The sequence below is a fragment of the Leucopleurus acutus genome (genome assembly GCF_964270905.1).
Source record: "Leucopleurus acutus genome assembly, chromosome: X".
NCBI lineage: Eukaryota > Metazoa > Chordata > Mammalia > Artiodactyla > Delphinidae > Leucopleurus > Leucopleurus acutus.
In genome coordinates, this window is record NC_139148.1 from 36,491,626 (window position 1) to 36,513,455 (window position 21,830).

Genomic DNA, 21,830 nt, shown 5'->3' on the forward strand with positions numbered 1-21,830 from the left:
ATTCAAAATAAAATTGCTTCTTACAACTTAATAACAAAAACCCAATCTGATTAAAAAATGGGCAGAGGATCTGAATAGACATTTTTCCAAAGACAGACAGATGGTACATGTACATGAAAAGATGTTCAATATCACTAATCATCAGGGAAATTCAAATCAAAACCACAATGAGATGTCACCTCACACCTGTTAGAATGGCTATCATCAAAAAGATAAGAAATAATAAGTGTTGGTGAGGATGTAGGAAAAAAGGGAACCCTCATATACCATTGGTGGAAATGTAAATTGGTGTGGCCACTCTGGAAAACAGTATGGAGGTTCCTCAAAAAAACTAAAAGCAGAACTACCATATGATCGAGCAGTTCTACTTCTGAGTATTTATCTGAAGAAAACAAAAACACTAATTTGAAAACGCTAAAAGAAAAAACACTATGTGTACCTCCCACATCACTGCAGCATTATTTACAATAGCCAAGATATGGAAACAACCTAAGTGTCCATTGGTGGATGAATGAACAAAGAAGATGTAGTGTGTACACACACACACACACACACACACACACACACACACACACACACACACACATACATACACAGTGGAATACTACTCAGTCATAAAAAAGAACAAACTCTTGCCCTTATGACAATGTGGATGGACCTTGAGGGTATTATGTTAAGTGAATTAGTCAGATACAGACAAATACCCTATGATTTCACTTACACGCTGAATCTAAAAATCAGAACAAATGAACAAACAAAACAAAACTCACAGACAGAGAAACCAGAATGGTGGTTGCCAGAGGTGAAGGGGGTTGGGTGGACAAAATGGGTGAAGCAGGTAAGAGGTACAAACTTCCAGCCATAAAATAAACAAGTCAGGGGGATGTAATGTACAGCCTGGTGACTAGTCAATAATATTATATTGCACATTTTGTAACTTTGTATGGTGACAGAGAGTAACTAGACTTACTGTGGTGATCATTTCACAGTGTACACATATATCAAGTCATTATGCTGTATACCTGAAACTAATATAATGTTAAACGTTAATTATATCTCAATTTTAAAAATTTGCCTCTTGAGCAAAAGTGTTTTTAACACAATGCTACTCTATGAACTAAGAATCTGTTTTACACATTTTAAGTTTTCAAATTGTCTTTTTTTTTTTTTTGGCCATGCCGGATGACATGTGGGATCCCAGTTTCCCAACCAGGGATCAAACCCGCGCCCTCTGCAGTGGAAGCACGGAGTCTCAAACACTGGACCACGAGGGAAGTCCCTCAAATTGTCATTTTTGTCATTATATATAAGGAGATATACTTCACTCTGTATACATGCATTTTCTTACATTAATTAAGTGCAAAAGAATGACACAGCACGTTGCTATCATTGACCATTCCCTCCCCCCTTTATCTTTCTACACTTCTTATTCTCTTTGTTTGCATAACTGAAGAATATTTCCTTATAAAAGTGCTATGTATCCATTGGGCTGTTAATGTTGAGTGGCGATAATAATATCATTTTCCTATCACCACATTTGAAAAGAATAAGACATTTTACAACTAATTTACACTAATGTGTATTCTGTGCATTTCTCCAATTATTTTTCATTGCTATTATAACATTCTACCAGATTGATCTGGAATTGCTCATGCTTTCCCTCAGCTTTTAACCACAAGAATTTCAGTTAAAATTTCCCAAACGTTATAGAAAATTTAACTAAATTCTACTTAATTTTCTTAACCATTAAAATACATTAAAGAAGCCAGGCCTTTGATAATACATCTTGAGGGAAGGAGAGCGCCATATCTGTGGATGCTGCGGGTTAGAGAGAGGCCAGTGACAAAACAGGAGCACGTGAAAGTAGACAACAGGGCCAGAGAGACCACAGGGGCTCTTAGTGACTCGAGGCCTTGAAAGGGGGTAGGCATCAGAAGGAAGGCCCATGGCTTCCTTTCTTGCATGCCTCCATGTCCTACCTGACACCTTATAAGCCAGGGACTGACAGTTCTCATAAACTTGATACTGGGATTAAACAGGCATAAAGATTGAATAATGGTAATATTCATATTCCTAAGGGTACAAACTATATTGCATTTATAATTACTATTTCAGACTATTTTTAAAAACTCTGCAAAGAAAATAAAATGCTGACTATTCTACATTGCAACATTAAGAAAATATAAGTGTGTGATGAACTTTTACTATATAAACTAAATTCTAATTTCCCCCCAATTAACTTAGTATAGGATATTGTTTGGTTCTTCCTATTTGTTGGATTTTCACACTTCTCTCTTACACACATAATGGCGAAGGAGGAGTAACAGAATTTTAGAATGTGTGTACATTTTAATAAAAATAAGGAAATTGAAATGATAAAAAAGTGTTCCTATTAAGAACTAGTACAACTCTCCACGTATAAACCAGTTAAACAAATTTTTATTTGTAAGTAAAATTAACTTTAAGATACTCTTTATAAGAACACTAAAGAAAAATTTCTAATTCTTATCATTGCTATAAGTTAGTTTCTATTCACAAATATTAAAGTTAGTGATAAAAATGACTTACCTTCACATCCCTGTGAATTATGTTGTTATCATGACAATAGCGTAGAGCTTCCAGTATCTGTCTCATGTAATGACTGTAGAAAAACAAAAGAAATCTAAAACTGTAAAAAAAAAAAACCCTTATATTTTTAAAACTTAATGTACAGTGTCCCTAGTTTATAACTCCCACCTTCATACTCACTGCCCACAGACACTTTTCATTTGAGTAGACAAGATTGGTGGAATGTGCACCTTAGTAATGAAAAAGTTGGCAGATGCATAAGTTTATGAGCTTTATAAAGAATTAATGCGTTCTGTATTTTCTGAGATATCTAAGTCAAAGGAATTTCACACAGTTCATAACTAAAATATCTCTGCAAACTAAAAATTCAAGCTTAAAACATGAAAAAGTTTTCTGACACTCAGTTAATTCTACTTAGTTACACTGGATTGCTATTAAGTGACCAGTACACCAAGGATTCTGACTAAAGGGGTGGGAACCTTTTATCTGCCAGCAGAGGCTGGCTCTCTGTCTTATTTCCATTTAGCTTTAAGGACAAACAAGAAAGAAGAACCCTCTTATGCCTCTACAATTTCTTTTTGCAACATAATCAAGTTTTAGTTGGGGCATCCTTGAACAAAGCAGAGTTCCTTCTGGGCCTAAGTCCTAGAAAGTCAAACTCCTCACAAGGTCAGCAGGGTCCACAGAGGCTCCGCACTGGGTCCAGGTGAAGAACAGAGGAGGAGCAAGCATTTTAAAGAACAGTCCTTAAAAATGGGCTTCCCTGGTGGCGCAGTGGCTGAGAGTTCGCCTGCCGATGCAGGGGACGCGGGTTCGTGCCCCGGTCCGGGAGAATCCCCCATGCCGTGGAGCGGCTGGGCCTGTGAGCCATGGCCGCTGAGCCTGCGCGTCCGGAGCCTGTGCTCCGCAACGGGAGAGGCCACAACAGTGAGAGGCCCGCGTACCGCCAACAGTCAACTAGCCACAGGGTGTGACAAGAGCAGTTCATTCAGCATTACTTCAGAACTTACTTCGATTTCCTTCCCTCCATTCTGAAGTTCTTCTGTAATCCCACTGTTTCTTCTTTGAGGGTCTTTTTCATCTTCTCTTCCTCTGAATTTTATTCCCTTCATATCTGTCATTTTCCCCCTACTATCCCTCTTCCTTTCTCACTTTCCCCTTTTCCTTCCCAACTAGCCATGACACAGAAATGCAATACACTTAACATTAATTATTGCTTAGTATTTATTGCATTTTGTTTTTTCTATCCAGATCTTTTATTCCCCACACTTTAAAATAAAAACTAAATAATTTAATGGTACTTAAAAATGACCTTGTGTGTGTGCTTGTGACTCAAGACCAAAAAAAATTTTCTCCACTCCTGCTTTAAAATTAAGACATTTCCATTGAGTTCCCTCTTTGGTATGCTACTATCTAGCCAAACTCACATCAATGTCCCTCTAATTAGCATATGCATTATTTCCTGTATTAGAATTGATCAGAAGGTTCTAGTTTAAAAATGAAAGGCAGGGGGAAAAAAACCCCAGGCTTTGTTCCTGTACTTATCATTGTCTCCTCACAACTGGGCTCTAAGCAGAAGGAGCCAGGCTCCTGCAGTTGTGATGTCCAATTTTTCTTACTTTGCAAATGTACACATGGCGGGTCACGGTCACATACTCTTTGCCTGGGCCAGTGCAGTTGAAATTAACTTTCTGTTTAAGTTAGGGGTTCTTAACTTGGTGTTGTGGCCCTTTCCTGGTTCAAATCATGCTTTGGAGGATCTGTGACCCCCCGAAATGGCAGAGATAACAAGTGTGAAAAACTCTAGTTTCTAAAAACTCTAAAGCATGCTACAAAGGTTAAGTCTATTATTATCAAATTTAGTCAAGATTTAGGAACAGCCTATTTGTGCATCTAGGTGTGAACACTGGAATAGTAGGTAAGTTTAAGTTAGGTAATATGGACCTGGCTTATACCTAACAGCACGACTACTCTGGATACTCAGCACTAGGACAGCCACTTCTATCCTTAGCCTGAAGAAAATTCTAAAAAAAAAAAATTCTTATCTCAAAAAGAAAAAACCTCAATGAATGAGCATTTTTAAATCCGAATACTCAATTATTTAACCCAAATATACATACATATTAGAATCTCTGTGGGGGCAGGGTAGAATTTTTTTCCCCCCAAATATAACATATTTAAACTGATCTTTCTCCACCCTCCCAGTCATGACCCTTGGGAGGCTGTGCATGTGAATAGTGTGCAAGCAGACTACAGAACCAAAATCCACCCATATACATTCTAGAGAGTTGCTGACTAAACTTTAATCAAAAAGCTTCATTTCATGAAGCATCATGGTGGCCTATACTTTCAGAGAAACTCATCAATATCTATGTTTGTCTCCATCCCTAAGGATCAGGAATGATGATAACTCTGTGGAAAGAAAAGAGCTGGCCAGCAATCCTCTCACTTCCTTTGGAAGGAGGTATTTTGGAGGTGGAAGAAAAGAAGGGAGGTGACTCAGCCTACTCTCTTTGGCAACTCTGGGCAAAAAAAGACTACACTTAAAAAAGCTCTTTGCTAAGCTGAAGAAAGCTTATCTCTGGAATTCCCTTAACAGAATGTTCCTGGCTAAGGACTACCTATGATAAACAGAACCCAGGATCTCTGAGGCATGAATGGCTTCCTGGAAGATGTCATGTAAGCTATACAACTCTCCAGGATACACAATGGAGATGTTTCATAATTTAAATGCTCCCCTCTGTGTGTGGAATCTCACAAACCTCACGTAGAGACCTCATCTATTCTGGGCCAGAGGTGCATTTCTGATGCAGGAAGGAATGAAGTGAGGAGCTGCCCTTAAAAGGCCCAGATCTCTGTTTGCTTCAGCTGAGCCTTTTGATTGCTCGTATCCTTATAACTGTTTAGTAAAGCCTGGTGCTAGGGAAGAATATCTCTCTGATTTGTGAGAGTTTGATTTGATAATCTGATCCTATATGTTAGCCTGCTCCACAACTCACCACCTCTGAAAGAACAGAGGTAATCACTAATTGGGTTGTAAGGACTGAACGCAGTTTTCTTTCATGTCATGCTTTGCTGTTCCTCTTGACGCTCAGCCAGTTGGAGAAAAACAACATTATCAATATGATTACTTGGTGTCTCAGAGTCTTCTTGCAATTGGTCTCACTAGAATAACTAATGCAAGCTGAATTTTCCAACAAAAAATCACAGAATCAGAGAGAAGGAAGGTAGAAGTCACCTGGTTGAACGCTCTAAACCAAAGGAAGGATTTACGTGCCCTTGTTACATGGTCATTGGTACTCTGCAGTAGGGGACATACATAATCATACTTTCTGAGGCCACTCCCTTTTGTCATTTTTAGGAAGGGTTTTTAATCAATTGTGCCAAACCACTCTCTATGCAGTGTCACTTACTGATCCCAATACTACTCTTTTCTGGTCCATTCTGGAAAGTTCCTTTCATAAAATCACCATTTTAACAGCAATATAGGTAGATCTTAAAATCAACAGGCTTGATTGATATACAATCATCTTGATATATATAAACATCTAACTTTTCTATAAATCTCAAGATTGGGAGAGAACTCAAGTCATTTCACTGTATGACATCACCTCTACAACACTACTATTCTCCCTATCCTAACATCTAGTCCAGTGGCAGAGACAGGCTCAAAGTTAAGGAAAAGTGATAGGGATGAGTAGGGAACAGAGTAAAAGTGTTACTGGTTTAACATCAACTCTGACAGCCTATATACCAGGTACCCCAGTGTTCTTGTGGTTCCAAAAGGAAAACGTCATCTTCCTCCATCAAGCTTCACTATTTTATAAAATCAACATCTAGAATTTTTAGTTTTCCCTATTTGATGCTGCTGTTGAAAGATATCAATATGGGAAAATACAAAACTCAAATTCTTTTTTTTTTTTTTTTTTTTGCGGTACGCGGGCCTCTCACTGCCGTGGCCTCTCCTGTCGCGGAGCACAGGCTCCGGACGCGCAGGCCCAGCGGCCACGGCTCACAGGCCCAGCTGCTCCGCGGCATGCGGGATCCTCCCGGACCGGGGCACGAACCCACGACCCCTGCATCAGCAGGCAGACTCCCAACCACTGCGCCACCAGGGAAGCCCCAAACTCAAATTCTTAAAGAAATAAATATGAACAATGATATGCAAAAGTCTGAGAGTTTCATTTAGTAGAAGAAAGTGGTTTACCACTGTGTCATAAGAAAAATCAAGACAGCACTGACTACTTTTGGTATTAAAGAATGCTTTTTAATTCTGAAACACAATACAAAATAAAAATTTTAAACTGTGATAAGAATTCAAAACAAGAGTAAAATGGGATTAAAAAAAAAGAAAACCCTAGAATATGCTTCAGTGAACATGGCACAAAAGAAAAAGGATATTTAGCCTCAGTTCTACCATGAATACATCAGGAGTTAAAAGAAGGAATTAAAGTTAGTATATATAAACTCTCATTTGCTTCTTCTCCCTAGCTCCAGGAGTACAAAACAGCAGCTACCTACAATTGAGTATATTCTTTATCTTGTGTTATAGCTATGGCTGCTCCATCTCCTGAGACTGGGGACCTTGCTTCTCAGTGAGGAGAAGGCAGGGCAAAGAATTTGAAGAAAGTCAAGCCATTCTAAGCTTAAAGTTGCATGAAGTAGTCTCTAAGCTATTTTCAGTCATATCTGTCCATTGTGCCATAATTATAAAAAGAATGATAGGAGGGAGAAAGTTATAATCATTTAATGGTAACTATTTCTCAAATGGTAGAAAGTTTTAATAAATCCTAATGGGTTTGTGGGTTTGAACCCTTCAACATACTATGGTTAGTGACTGAGGAGGGATGCTGTACCCCAGGTACTAAAAAGGCAATTTATTGGAGTGGGTATTTATGATATGGTTGTCACCAAAACAGAAAATTGTACTGCTTCAAATCTACAAGCAAGTGGCCCAGTGCATGGCTCTTGTGATTTTTCATATTAAATCCTTATTTTGAGTCATTAGTTCTTTACAAGAACTCCTACACTTGGAACAATGGTGGCTACTTGATTGGGAGATCAAACACTGGCCTGAAGCAAATATATTCAGCAGAAAAACTGTGCTTTTATTTCTGTTCCTTCTACTGTTCTATGCTTTTTCTCAGATTAACTGGTCACCTAACAATTTGCTATCACTAAAAGGCAAACTGAAGAACTAATGAGGCACATCTGCTAAAAAGCAAAAATCAAACACACAAAAAGACCCAAGTTTAGTTCTACACGGTTCCTGAGCTATCAAATTCCTCCTTGTATAAAAGTCATCAGAAATGGAAAAGATAGCAGTAGTGAAGTTAAACTGTAAATCCATATAAATAGATCAATTCATTGTTCAATATTTTGCATTTCCAGTCACTGTTTGGTTCCACTAATGCACATTAAAAGAGAGATGCTCCTTGTAAGAAAGAGTGGCAGTATGCTCGTCATCAGTTCAAAGAGCAGGCCACTTCATGTGATTTCCTTGTCATTTCCTTCTTTTACTTCTACCTTTACTTCTGGGGAGTTCATACAAATTACATACCTGGCCACAGCTTCACTGTATACAAAACCAGCATCAGCTCGTTTTACGATTTCAAAACACAGATCCGCTCCATCCATACTGTAGAGAAATGTGAAAAAGAATATAAGGAAAGAGAAAATTTCAGGAAGTAAACATTGAAAGTGAATACATTGTAACTAAGTTTTTAGTTGACTTACAGCTAAAGATTATAATAAATTATTTAAATCTCCTTTTGATGAAAAATAGACAAATTATAAAGGACATTATAACCATCTTAACACTGAAAATCTACAGGGGGAAAAAACAGGAAGAACAAGCAAATGGTAGCATCAAATAACATAAAGTGTGGGAAACTGCCTATAAATTTTCTTTAGGTTATCACAACAAAAAGTCTCAGAAAAGGGCAATGTTGGGGGTTGTGGCATATTTTTGGATCAAATTCCAAAATTGTATCTAGTCACATCATGTAATATTTTAAGAATACAACAACGATTCTAAAACATTTAGCTATAGTTATCGCCACTAAAAGGGAATTCAAGCTATATACTGTGAAAGGAAAAAAATAATTAGCTAATCCATAATTTATTTTTGTTTATACTTCCATTACCAAAGTTAACTGCTACAAACATACTCTAACACACTGATGTGCTGGTGACGCAGGGCTACTATCTTGCCTCCAAACTTAAAATGGTTCTCTATTTCTCACCAGATCAGTAAGGTTTCTTGTTGTCTCAGCCATACCTTGCTTCTTCTACCTACCCTGTCTAATGACTTTTCAAGAATAACTCACTCTCTACGCAGATTAGTCTTACACCACTCCCTGAATATACCATTTTGTTTCTTTTTCTGCCACACATTTCTGTATATATTGTTTCTCACACGCAAAACCTACCTTAATTCAAGGTTCCATTCCAATCTCACCTTCCCCAGGAAGGCCTCTCAACGATTACCAGTCACATTAAGGCCTTCTTTTGCTTAAATTCTATAACAACTCTATATAGCCCATATTATAACATTTAGCACTTACACAGAAACATATTTATGTGTATACATGAAACTTTTGCCAGATTATTACATATATCAATGAATAGTTAGCTAACATTTTCATAATGCTTTAAGTCTTATAAAGTGTTTTCAAATCCAGTATCTCATTCATTCGTTTATTTAGTAGCTCAGGAACCAAAATACCTGTTGCAGGTTTTATACTGAGGAAATAGACTTCCAGAAGGGAAAGCAAAGGAACTAACTATTCATTACTATTACCTATAATTAATAACTAATCCATTAATAATAATTATAAACATTACTAACTAATATTACTATTCATCAAGTATCATGGAAAGCATTCCTTGTTATATCTCCCTTCATTCTTACCATCATCCCATGAGGTCAGCATCCTTCTCGTTCTCAAACAAGTTGTCTAAGTGAGTAGACAAGTATGTTACAGGGACAGAATTCAAATCCCTATCTATATTTAATGTTCTTTCCATTATCTACAGCTACACCTACTAGGTGTGCAAGGAACAAATGTACACATTCAAGCTCAACAGTTCAAAAATAGGGTGAAGGGCGCTTCCCTGGTGGCGCAGTGCTTGAGAGTCTGCCTGCCGATGCAGGGAACACGGGTTCGTGCCCCGGTGCGGGAAGATCCCACATGCTGCGGAGCGGCTGGGCCCGTGAGCCATGGCCACTGAGCCTGTGCGTCCGGAGCCTGTGCTCCGCAACGGGAGAGGCCACAACAGTGAGAGGCCCGCACCGCAAAAACAAACAAACAAACAAACAAACAAACAAAAAATAGGGTGAAGTCCTAAAGAACAAGTATATTTTATATTTTCAACATACTCCCACCCAAAACCTGGCAGAATACTATGCACACAGTAAATATTTAATGAATAGTTTATTTAAATCTTGGTGTGGTTTTACGTAAATGAAAATACTTTCACATTTTTACAAGGCTTTACAAATTTTACCTAATTTTCATTTCACAGCCAACGAACTTTTTCCAACGTCAAATAGGATTTTTCTCCAAAATAATTTTTATGATGGCTCAGTCTACTCTGAAGTATGGCAGTGCCCATTTTGCACAATCAGAAATAAAGCCTGGATGAACACGATCATGTATCTTTGTGAACAACCCTGATCATTTGCTGCAGTATAAGTCCTACCAGCAGAGTTGCTAGGTCAAGGGGCACAGACAATAATACTTTTGATACATACACTACTGGAAATATTTTAACAATTTATACTGCCACTACTGGGTGTGAAAGTGTTCTTTCCTCTACCTTGCCTCTATTAGGATGACTATTCTTTTTAATCTTTGTCAATCAGATAGGAGGAAAAAAAGTCACTCAGGAGAAAAAAAGCACTATTTTTAAAGCTGGCTGCAGTTTAAGCTGGTTGGTTGATCTGTGAAGACTAAAAACACACAGTGAGGGAATTACAGTTTTGTTTAGTCATTTTCCTTTTTAATTGCGAAATGTGAGGATAAGCACTATTCAACTTAGAAGAGAGAAGAGTTAGGCAAAGGAGAGAGCTAAATTGATTGCATCATAAAGCAATAAGAATCCTTAGAGCTAGAGGGAAGGCTTTTTTGGAGGGATCTGGAAGGGGGAAAAAAATCTTAAGGGTAGGAGAAAGTACTAAGGTGGTGAGAGGGCAACACTTAAGGAGGGAACCAGTCAGTGGGAAATAACTGGAAATTGCTACAGCCCTGTTCTACAATCACCAGCATGAATCGACTCATTTTTCATGGACACATCTGAAACACTAGTACTTGAAATGACAATTTCTACATTTACATATACACACACCAAGGTATTTTTAGGTTTCTACTCTTTTCCACTATTTTTGTATCTAATCCCATACCATGTTTAATTCTGCAATAGTATATTTTAATATTTGGCAAAATAAGTCTCATTTCATTATTATTCTTTGTAAACATTTTCTTATGAGTTTTTTCTCCCAGCTGAACTTTAAAATCAGTTTCTCAAACGCTAAACATTTTTTATATTTTGGCTGAAATAATATTATATTTATAGATTAACCAGCAGAAATTAACATTTTCTTAATATTCTCATCCTTGAACATGATACGCCTCGCCATTTCCTTTCATGTCTCTAAGTTATAGTTTTAAGCTTTTCTTCACATTAGTTCCAAATATTGATTATTGGGTTCCCCCCCAAGGCATTTTATATTTTTAGTTGCTATTATAAATGGGATCTTTTGGCTATTATACATTTTTTTAATACAATGGTTCATAACCAGGGGTACCAAAAAAAAAAAAAAAAACCAATGGAACTTCTGAAACATGCCGGCATGCTCTATGAGGGTTTAGTCTGAAAGTAAGTCATTACTGTGAAAGTAATTTTCTATTATTAAAGCTAGCTGATTAGCTAATTGCAACACTAATTGATATTAAAGTAAAAAAGGCAATCCATTAATTTTAAATTTTATGAGATACAGAAATAACTAAAAATACTGCTATTCATGCAAATTTTATTCATCACAGAAACTTAAAATATACACATTCATAATGCATACAATCCTAATATAATAACCTTGAACAAAAAGTTCAATGTCTTAATTCTTTGATAAACTTTATCTGATAATATGATTTTAAAAACAATTATGGGACTTCCCTGGTGGCGCAGTGGTTAAGAATTCGTCTGCCAATGCAGGGGACGGGGGTTCAAGCCCTGGTCCGGGAAGATCCCACATGCCATGGAGCAACTAAGCCTGTGCGCCACAGCTACTGAGCCCGCGTGCCACAACTACTGAAGCCTGCATGCCTAGAGCCCGTGTTCCACAGCAAGAGAAGCCACCACAATGAGAAGACTGCGCACCACAACGGAGAGCAGTCCTCGCTCGCTGCAACTAGAGAAAGCCCGCACACAGCAATGAAGACTCAACACAGCCAAAATAAATAATGAATAAATAAACAAACTTTAAAAAACCAATTATAAGGCTTCTTCTATTGTTTTTCGCTTTGGCTTCCCATCTTAGTGTGTTTCTGGATCTGCCAAGAAGCTTCAAGAAGCATGTTCTGAATTTCCCCAGTTGGTTCCATTCTGAGGGAGTAAATGAGACAGAGAAGAAACCCTGCTAAGGAAGAGTATGGGGAATGCTTCTATACTATACACAGAGAAAAACTATGGGAGGTTTACTCTGAATTGTGAAAAGTGATGGGATTATGAATGATCTTACCTCCCCCACTTCATCTATCTGAATTTTAAAAATTTTGTAATAAACATGCATTACTTATAAAAATTTTAAAAACTGTTCATAAACAAATGCTCCAAACAAACAAAACAGATCACAGGTCTAGAGGCACAAGGTATGGCTGGCTGTATGTTGAAGGGAATCAGAATATGCCACCCAAAATATGCCACTTTAGCACAGGATTATTTTGAACTGAAGGCAATCGAAAATCAGCAGATACAGGAAGAATGCTGTACTCTCCTCCATTCTGCCTAAAAACAGGACATAAATTTCCCTTTGTAAAGGTGACAGAAATTTCCTTTTGTAAAGGTGTTCCCCTCTCATGTACCAGGAAGAAGAAAACTACTCTTACCTGTGTAATAAACCTTACTAAATAACACTTATTTACCATATATTTTCCGATCACCTTCCCACAATTTACCCCCAACCCCAGATGCCCAAACTCCCCCCTTCCCTTGTCTAGTCTCTTTACTTTCACTGTTAAAATGGTATATAAGCCTCTGGGTCTCTGTGGCTTTCACTTTTTTCTGTGAGCATGTCCCCCACCCCCCATGTGCGAATGAAAATCTTTTCTCCTGCTTATCTGTCATTTGCCAGTTTAATTTGCAGGCCTCAGTCATATAACCAAAAAGTATAGAGGAAAGGTTTTTTTCCCTCCTCTACAATGTATTCTGCAAAAGCAGAGAAAGAGGAGGTTTGTAGGAGAATTGTACCTGATTGTACGAAGAAGTGCTTCTCAAATTAACTGTGGTGAAGGACTAGCTTTTTCCCCCCTCAGGTATTTTAACAACTAATACTTTTTACAACACACAAAATCATGTGCTACGATTTCACAGCAATGTCAAATTACTCTAACAGTTTCTAGACGTTTAGTCTCAATTTCTGTTCTTATCTCATTATAGAGGGGTAAATGGCTGGTAGATTGGAATGTGTCTGCAAACTATTCTTTGAGAAACACTGTAAAGGACAGATCAAATCTGGATTTCTCTGACCAGCATTTCCCCTGAAGGTGACAGAAACAACTACAAAGACTGCATGAAATAAAAAAAAAAAAATTTTAAGCATTAAAGAATCACCAGCATAAAGAGTGAAAAACTACCTAGTGAGAACAGAGAAAGGATTAGAGCTCAAAGCAGCGAGCAAGAGCTGCTTCTGCCCTGGGGATAGGGAGGGGCTCTGGAAAGAAGGCAGCTGTGGAGGCAGGAGGCTTCACTTTTGGGGAGCTCGAGAGAAGTGGAAGGGGGCAGTCAGATGGAGATTTACAGGGTCCAACTTCTTTTGCAGCAGAGTGATCCAAGAGAAGAGACAGAGCTATTCCTTTGGCACACCTCAGAAGAGCCCATCAAAGGCTAAGGCTCTGATAAAATACCTTATACCCCAGGCTGGAATCATAAAGAGCTGTGTTTTGAAAAGTGGGGTATAGAATATATTCTGGTATGTCTTACTGGTATCACAGGAAAACCCCAATGCTTACCATGGAGATAAAAGCTGAATTTCAAAACTTCAGTAAGAAACAAGAAATCATCAAAAGTGACACTACAGATTTGAAAAAGTAGCAAGAAGAAATTTCAGAATGGAAAAACATAAAATCAAAATTAAGAATTTGAGCAGATTAGATAGTCAAAGAGAAAATTAGTGAACCAGAAGATAATCAGATTGAAGCAAGGAGAGAGAAAACATGGAAAATATAAAAGTGAGGATAAGAAACATAAAAGATTACAGTGAGAAAGTCACCATGTATTTTATTGAAGTTTAATTTAAAAAGTGAAAAGAAAATGAAGCAGAAGCAATACTGAAAATACAACGGCTGATAATTACCCAGAAATGATTAAAGATACCAATCCACTGATTTGAAAAGCTCACTAAACATCAAGCAAGATATCTATAGTTAGATACATATCAATGAAAACTGCAGGAAACCAAAGGAAAATAGAAAATCTCACAAACAGTGAAAACAATGGACTCTTAGACTGATAGCCAATTTTTAGTAGCAACAGTGGAAGCCAGAATACAGTGGAAAGGTATCTTAAATCGAAATAACTGCCAATCTAAACTTCTCTTCTGCTGGAGGAACCAAGATGGCAGAGTAGAAGGATGTGCTCTCACTCCCTCTTGTGAGAACACAAGAATCACAACTAGCTGCTGGACAATCATTGACAGGAAGACACTGGAACTCACCAAAAAAGATACCCCACATCCAAAGACAAAGGCGAAGCCACAATGAGACGGTAGGAGGGGCGCAATCACAATAAAATCAAATCCCATAACTGCTGGGTGGGTGACTCACAGACTGGAGAACACTTATACCACAGAAGTCCACCCACTGGAGTGAAGGTTCTCAGCCCCATGTCAGGCTTCCCAACCTGGGGGTCCGGCAAAGGGAGGAAGAATTCCTAGAGAATCAGACTTGGAAGCCTAGTGGGATTTGATTGCAGGATTTCGACAGGACTCAGGGAAACAGAGACTCCACTCTTGGAGGGTACACACAAAGTAGTGTGCACATCGGGACCCAGGGGAAGGAGCACTGACCCCAGGGGAGACTGAACCAGACCTACCTGCTAGTGTTGGAGGGTCTCCTGCAGAGGTGAGGGGTGGCTGTGGCTCACCTTGGGGACAAGGACACTGGAAGCAGAAGTTCTGGGAAGTACTCCTTGGCGTGAGCCCTCCCAGAGTCTGTCATTAGCCCCACCAAAGAGCCCAGGTAGGCTCCACTGTTGGGTTGCCTCAGGCCAAACAATCAATAGGGAGGGAACCTAGCCCCACCCATCAGCAGTCAAGCGGATTGAAGTTTTACTGAGCTCTGCCCACCAGAGCAACAGTCAGCTCTACCCACCACAAGTCCCTCCCATCAGGAAACTTGCACAAGACTCTTAGATAGCCTCATCCACCAGAGAAAAGACAGCAGAAGCAAGAATAACTGCAATCCTGCAGCCTGTGGAACGAAAACCACATTCACAGAAAGACAGACAAGATGAAAAGGCAGAGGACTATGTACCAGATGAAGGAACAAGATAAAACCCCAGAAAAACAACTAAATGAAGTGGAGATAGGCAACCTTCCAGAAAAAGAATTCAGAATAATGATAGTGAAGAAAAACAATGGAGGCAAAGATCAAGAAGATGCAAGAAATGTTTAACAAAGACCTAGAAGAATTAAAGAACAAACAAACAGAGATGAACAATACAATAACTGAAATGAAAACTACACTAGAAAGAATCAATAGCAGAATAACTGAGGCATAAGAACGGATAAGTGACCTGGAAGACAGAATGGTGGAATTCACTGCTGCAGAACAGAATAAAGAAGAAAGAATGAAAAGAAATGAAGACAGCCTAAGAAACCTCTGGGACAACATTAAACACAACAACGTTCGCATTATAGGGGTCCCAGAAGGAGACGAGAGAGAAAAAGGACCAGAGAAAATATCTGAAGAGATTATAGTCAAAAACTTCCCTAACATGGGAAAGGAACTAGTCACCCAAGTCCAGGAAGCACAACAAGTCCCATACAGGAAAAAGGTAAGGAGAAACATGCCAAGACACCTAGTAATCAAATTGGCAAAAATTAAAGATAAAGAAAAATTACTGAAAGCAGCAAGGGAAAAATGACAAATAACGTACAAGGGAACTCCCATAAGGTTAACAGCTGATTTCTCAGCAGAAACTCTACAAGCCAGAAGGGAGTGGCATGATAAAGTGACGAAAGGGAAGAACCTACAACCAAGATTACTCTCCCCAGCAAGGATCTCATTCAGATTCGATGGAGAAATCAAAAGCTTTACAGACAAGCAAAAGCTAACAGAATTCAGCACCACCAAATCAGCTCTACAACAAATGCTAAAGGAACTTCTCTAAGTGGGAAACACAAGAGAAGTAAAGGACCTACAAAAACAAACCCAAAACAATTAAGAAAATGGTCACAGGAACATACATATCGATAATTACCTTACACATGAATGGATTAAATGCTCCAACCAAAAGACACAGGCTTGCTGAATGGATACAAAAACAAGACCCAACTATATGCCGTCTACAAGAGACCCACTTCAGACCTAGGGACACATACAGACTGAAAGTGAGGGGATGGAAAAAGATATTCCATGCAATGAATATCTTTTTCCAACACTTTCAGTCTGTATGTGCAAATGAAAATCAAAAGAAAGCTGGAGTAGCAATACTCATATCTGATAAAATAGACTTTAAAATAAAGAACGTTACAAGAGACAAGGAAGGACACTACATAATGATCAAGGGATCAATCCAAGAAGAAGATATAACAATTAAAAATATATATGCACCCAACATAGGAGCACCTCAATATATAAGGCAACTGCTAACAGCTATAAAAGAGGAAATAGACAGTAACACAATAACAGTGGGAGACTTTAACACCTCACATACACCAATGGACAGATCATCCAAACAGAAAATTAATAAGGAAACACAAGCTTTAAATGACACAATAGACCAGACAGATTTAATTGATATTTATAGGACATTCCATCCAAAAACAGCAGAATACAATTTCTTCTCAAGTGCGCACGGAACATTCTCCAGGATAGACCACATCTTGGGTCACAAATCAAGCCTCAGTAAATTTAGGAAAAGTGACATCATATCAAGCATCTTTTCTGACCACAACGCTATGAGAATAGAAATGAATTACAGGGGAAAAAAAATGTAAAAAACACAAACACATGGAGGCTAAACAATACGTTACTAAATAACCATGAGATCACTGAAGAAATCAAAGAGGAAATCAAAAAATACCTAGAGACAAATGACAATGAAAACACAACGATCCAAAACCTATGGGATGCAGCAAAAGCAGTTCTAAGAGGGAAGTTTATAGCTATACAAGCATATCTCAAGAAACAAGAAAAATCTCAAATAAACAATCTAACCTTACACCTAAAGGAACTAGAGAAAGAAGAACAAACAAAACGCAATGTGAGCAAAAGGAAAGAAATCATAAAGATCAGAGCAGAAATAAATGAAATAGAAACAAAGAAAACAAGAGCAAAGATCAATAAAACTAAAAGGTGGTTCTTTGAGAAGATAAACAAAATAGATAAACCATTAGCCAGACACATCAAGAAAAAGAGTGAGAGGACTCAAATCAAAAAAATTAGAAATGAAAAAGGAGAAGTTACAACAGACACTGCAGAAATACAAAGCATCTTAAGAGACTACTACAAGCAACTCTATGCCAATAAAATGGACAACCTGGAAGAAATGGACAAAGTCTTAGAAAGGTATAGCCTTCCAAACTGAACGAGGAAGAGAGAGAAAACATGAACAGGCCAATCACAAGCAATGAAATTGAAACTGTGATTTAAACAAAAGCCCAGGACCAGATGGCTTCACAGGGGAATTCTGTCAATCATTTAGAGAAGAGCTAACACCCATCCTTCTCAAACTCTTCCAAAAAACTGCAGAGGAAGGAACACTCCCAAACTCATTCTATGAGTCCACCATCACCCTCATACCCAAACCAGACAAAGATACTACAAAAAAAGAAAATTACAGACCAATATCACTGATGAATATAGATGCAAAAATCCTCAGCAAAATACTAGCAAGCAGAATCCAACAACACATTAAAAGGATCATACACCATGATCAAGTGGGATTTATCCCAGGGATGCAAGGATTCTTCAATATATGCAAATCAATCAATGTGATACACCATGTTAACAAACTGAAGAATAAAAACCAAATGATCATCTCAATAGATGCAGAAAAAGCTTTTGACAAAATTCAACACCCGTTTATGATAAAAACTCTCTGGAAAGTGGGCAAAGAGGGAACCTACTTCAACATAATAAAGGCCATATATAACAAACCGACAGCAAACATCATTCTCAATGGTGAAAAACTGAAAGTATTTCCTCTAAGATAAGGAACAAGACAAGGATCACCACTACTATTCAACATGGTTTTGGAAGTCCTAGCCATGGAAATCAGAGAAGAAAAAGGAACAGAAATTGGAAAAGAAGAAGAAAAACTGTCACTGTTTGCAGATGATATGATACTACACATAGAGAATCCTAAAAATGCCACCAGAAAACTACTAGAGCTAATCAATGAATTTGGTAAAGCTGCAGGATAAAAAATTAATGCACAGAAATCTCTTGCATTCCTATACACTAATGATGAAAAATCTGAAAGAGAAATTAAGGAAACACTCCCATTTACCACTGCAACAAAAAGAATAAAATACCTAGGAATAAACCTACCTACGGAGACAAAAGACCTGTATGCAGAAAACTATAAGACATGGATGAAAGAAATTAAAGATGATACCAACAGAGGGAGAGATATACCATGTTCTTGGATTTGAAGAATTGATATTGTGAGAGTAACTATACTACCCAAAGAAATTATAGATTCAATGCAATCCCTATCAAATTACCAATGGCATTTTTTACGGAACTAGAACAAAAAATCTTAACATTTGTATGGAGACACAAAAGACCGCAAATAGCCAAAGCAGTCTTGAGGCAAAAAAACGGCGCGGGAGGAATCGGACTCCCTGACTTCAGACTGTATTACAAAGCTACAGTAATCAAGACAATATGGTACTGGCACAAAAAACAGAAACATAGATCAATGGAACCGGATAGAAAGCCCAGAGATAAACCCACACACCTATGGTCAACTAATCTATGACAAAGGAGGCAAGGATATACAATGGAGAAAAGACAGGCTCTTCAATAAATGGTGCTGGGAAAACTGGACAGCTACATGTAAAAGAATGAAATTAGAACACTCCCTAACACCATACACAAAAATAAACTCAAAATGGATTAGAGACCTAAATGTAAGACCGGACACTATAAAACTCTTAGAGGAAAACATAGGAAGAACACTCTTTGACATAAATCACAGCAAGATCTTTTTTGATCCACCTCCTAGAGTAATGGAAATAAAAACAAAAATAAACAAATGGGACCTAATGAAACTTAAAAGCTTTTGCACAGCAAAGGAAACCATAAACAAGACGAAAAGACAACCCTCAGAATGGGAGAAAATATTTGCAAACGAATCAAAGGACAAAGGTTTAACCTTCAAAATATATAAACAGCTCATGCAGCTCAGTATTATAGAAACAAACAACCCAATCAAAAAATGGGCAGGGGCTTCCCTGGTGGCGCAGTGGTTGAGAGTCCGCCTGCCGATGCAGGGGACACGGGTTTGTGCCCCGGTCCGGGAGATCCCACATGCCGCGGAGCGGCTGCGCCCGTGAGCCATGGCTGCTGAGCCTGCGCGTCCGGAGCCTGCTGCTCCGCAACAGGAGAGGCCACAACAGTGAGTGGCCCATGTACCACAAAAAAAAAAAAAAAGGGCAGAAGACCTAAATAGACATTTCTCCAAAGAAGACATACAGATGGCCAAGAAGCACATGAAAAGCTGCTCAACGTCACTAATTATTAGAGAAATGCAAATCAAAACTACAATGAGGTATCACCTCACACCAGTTAGAATGGGCATCTTCAGAAAATCTACATACAACAAATGCTGGAGAGCATGTGGAGAAAAGGCAACCCTCTTGCACTGTCGGTGGGAATGTAAATGGATACAGCCACAATGGAGAACAGTATGGAGGTTCCTTAAAAAACTAAAAGCAGAATTACCATATGATCCAGCAATCCCACTACTGGGCATATACCCAGAGAAAACCATAATTCAAAAAGACACATGCACCCCAATGTTCACTGCAGCACTATTTACAACAGCCAGGTCATGGAAACAACCTAAATGCCCATCGACAGACGAATGCATCAAGAAGATATGGTACATATATAAAATGGAATATTACTCAGCCATAAAAAGCAACAAAATTGGGTCATTTGTTGAGACGTGGATGGATCTAGAGACTGTCATTCAGAGTGAAGTAAGTCAGAAAGAGAAAAACAAATATTGTATATTAATGCACGTATGTGGAACCTAGAAAAATGGTACAGACAAACCAGTTTGCAGGGCAGAAGTTGAGACACAGATGTAGAGAACAAATGTATGGACACCAAGAGGGGAAAGCCACCGGGGATTGGGGATGGTGGTGTGATGAATTAGGCGATTGGGATTGACATGTATACACTGATGTGTATAAAATTGATGACTAATAAGTACCTGCTGTATAAAAACCAAATAAAATAAACTTCTCTTGTCACTAAATAAATGTAGAGAATGAAGGTGAAAAAAAAATTCTTTCAGATAAGCAAAACACCAGCTACCAGCATACCTATCCCTGAAGGAAATACAAAAGAATATTCTTCAGGTAGAAGAAAAATGAAGTCAAATGAAAATTCAGAGATTCAGCAAGGCTTGTTTCCATAAAATGTAGTAAATATGTAGGTGAATCTAAATGAACAATGATTATATAAAACAACTATTTTCTCAGTCTCACTCTGGAGAGAGAGACCATATAAAACAGTTACTATTCAGAGACAGAGAGAGAGGTAGGTATGGGATGGGAGGGGAACAGGAGGGGATTGATTGATTTTCAATACAAATACTTGACAACAATAACTTCTAAGTTGGGAGGCATACTGTAATTTCTAGGGCAACCACTAAGTTATCTAACTTTTTGATGTCAGGGCCATTTTCTACTCTTAAGGATTACTGAGAACCCCAAAGGGATTGTATTTCTTGGGATTTTATCTATCAGTAGTTGCTATATTAAAAATTAAAATTCAGAAATGTGGGCTTCCCTGGTGGCACAGTGGTTAAGAATCCACCTGCCAATGCAGGGGACATGGGTTCAAGCCCTAGTTCGGGAATATCCCACATGCTGTGGAGCAACTAAGCCTGTTCACCACAACTCCTGAGCCTGCACTCTAGAGTCCGCAAGCCACAACTACTGAGCCCGTGTGCCACAACTACTGAGCCTGCACTCTAGAGCCTGCGAGCCACAACTTCTGAAGCCCGTGCACCTAGAGCCTGTGCTCCACAACAAGAGGAGCCACCACAATGAGAAGCCCTCGCACTGCAACAAAGAGTAACCCCCGCTTGCCACAACTAGAGAAAGCCCGTGTGCAGCAATGAAGACCCAATGCAGCCAAAAATAAATTAATTAATTAAAAAAATAAATAAAATAAAATCCAGAAATGTAAAAAACATTTATTTTAAAATAATAATAATTAACCCGTTACATGTTAACCAAAATAATATTTTTCATGAAAAATAACTATGTGTTCTAAAACAAAATAAATTTAGTGAGAAGAGTGGTATTGTTTTACATTTTGCAAATCTCTTTCATTTCTGGTTTAATAGAAGACAGCTAGATTCTCACATCTGCTTCTATACATTCAATCTGTTACAGTGTTATTTGGTTGAAGTAAATGAAGAAGATAGGGCCTTACACAGATACATAATTGGAAGAAAAAGGTATGCTTTAGTAGCCCTTGTAGATACTTTTGAATACTCTTCTTTGATACTACACCAAGACTCAAGAATGGGTAAAGGCAAATTGCAATGTAGAATCTGAAACCTTAAAGGCAAAT

The 21,830-nt window shown here is 38.2% G+C and overlaps 1 protein-coding gene across 9 annotated transcripts in view; it reads right to left on the bottom strand.

The window, feature by feature from the left end:
- The window catches only part of CASK (calcium/calmodulin dependent serine protein kinase), a 389,761-nt gene that overhangs the window by 183,136 nt on the left and 184,795 nt on the right, over positions 1–21,830 (bottom strand). For all 9 annotated transcript variants that reach the window (XM_082865258.1, XM_082865256.1, XM_082865252.1 and 6 more), the window contains exons 4-5: positions 8,129–8,206; positions 2,569–2,641 (exon numbers count right to left, since the gene is read on the bottom strand). In XM_082865258.1, the coding sequence (XP_082721384.1) occupies positions 2,569–2,641; positions 8,129–8,206 (151 nt within the window). The remainder of the gene's footprint in view (positions 1–2,568; positions 2,642–8,128; positions 8,207–21,830) is intronic.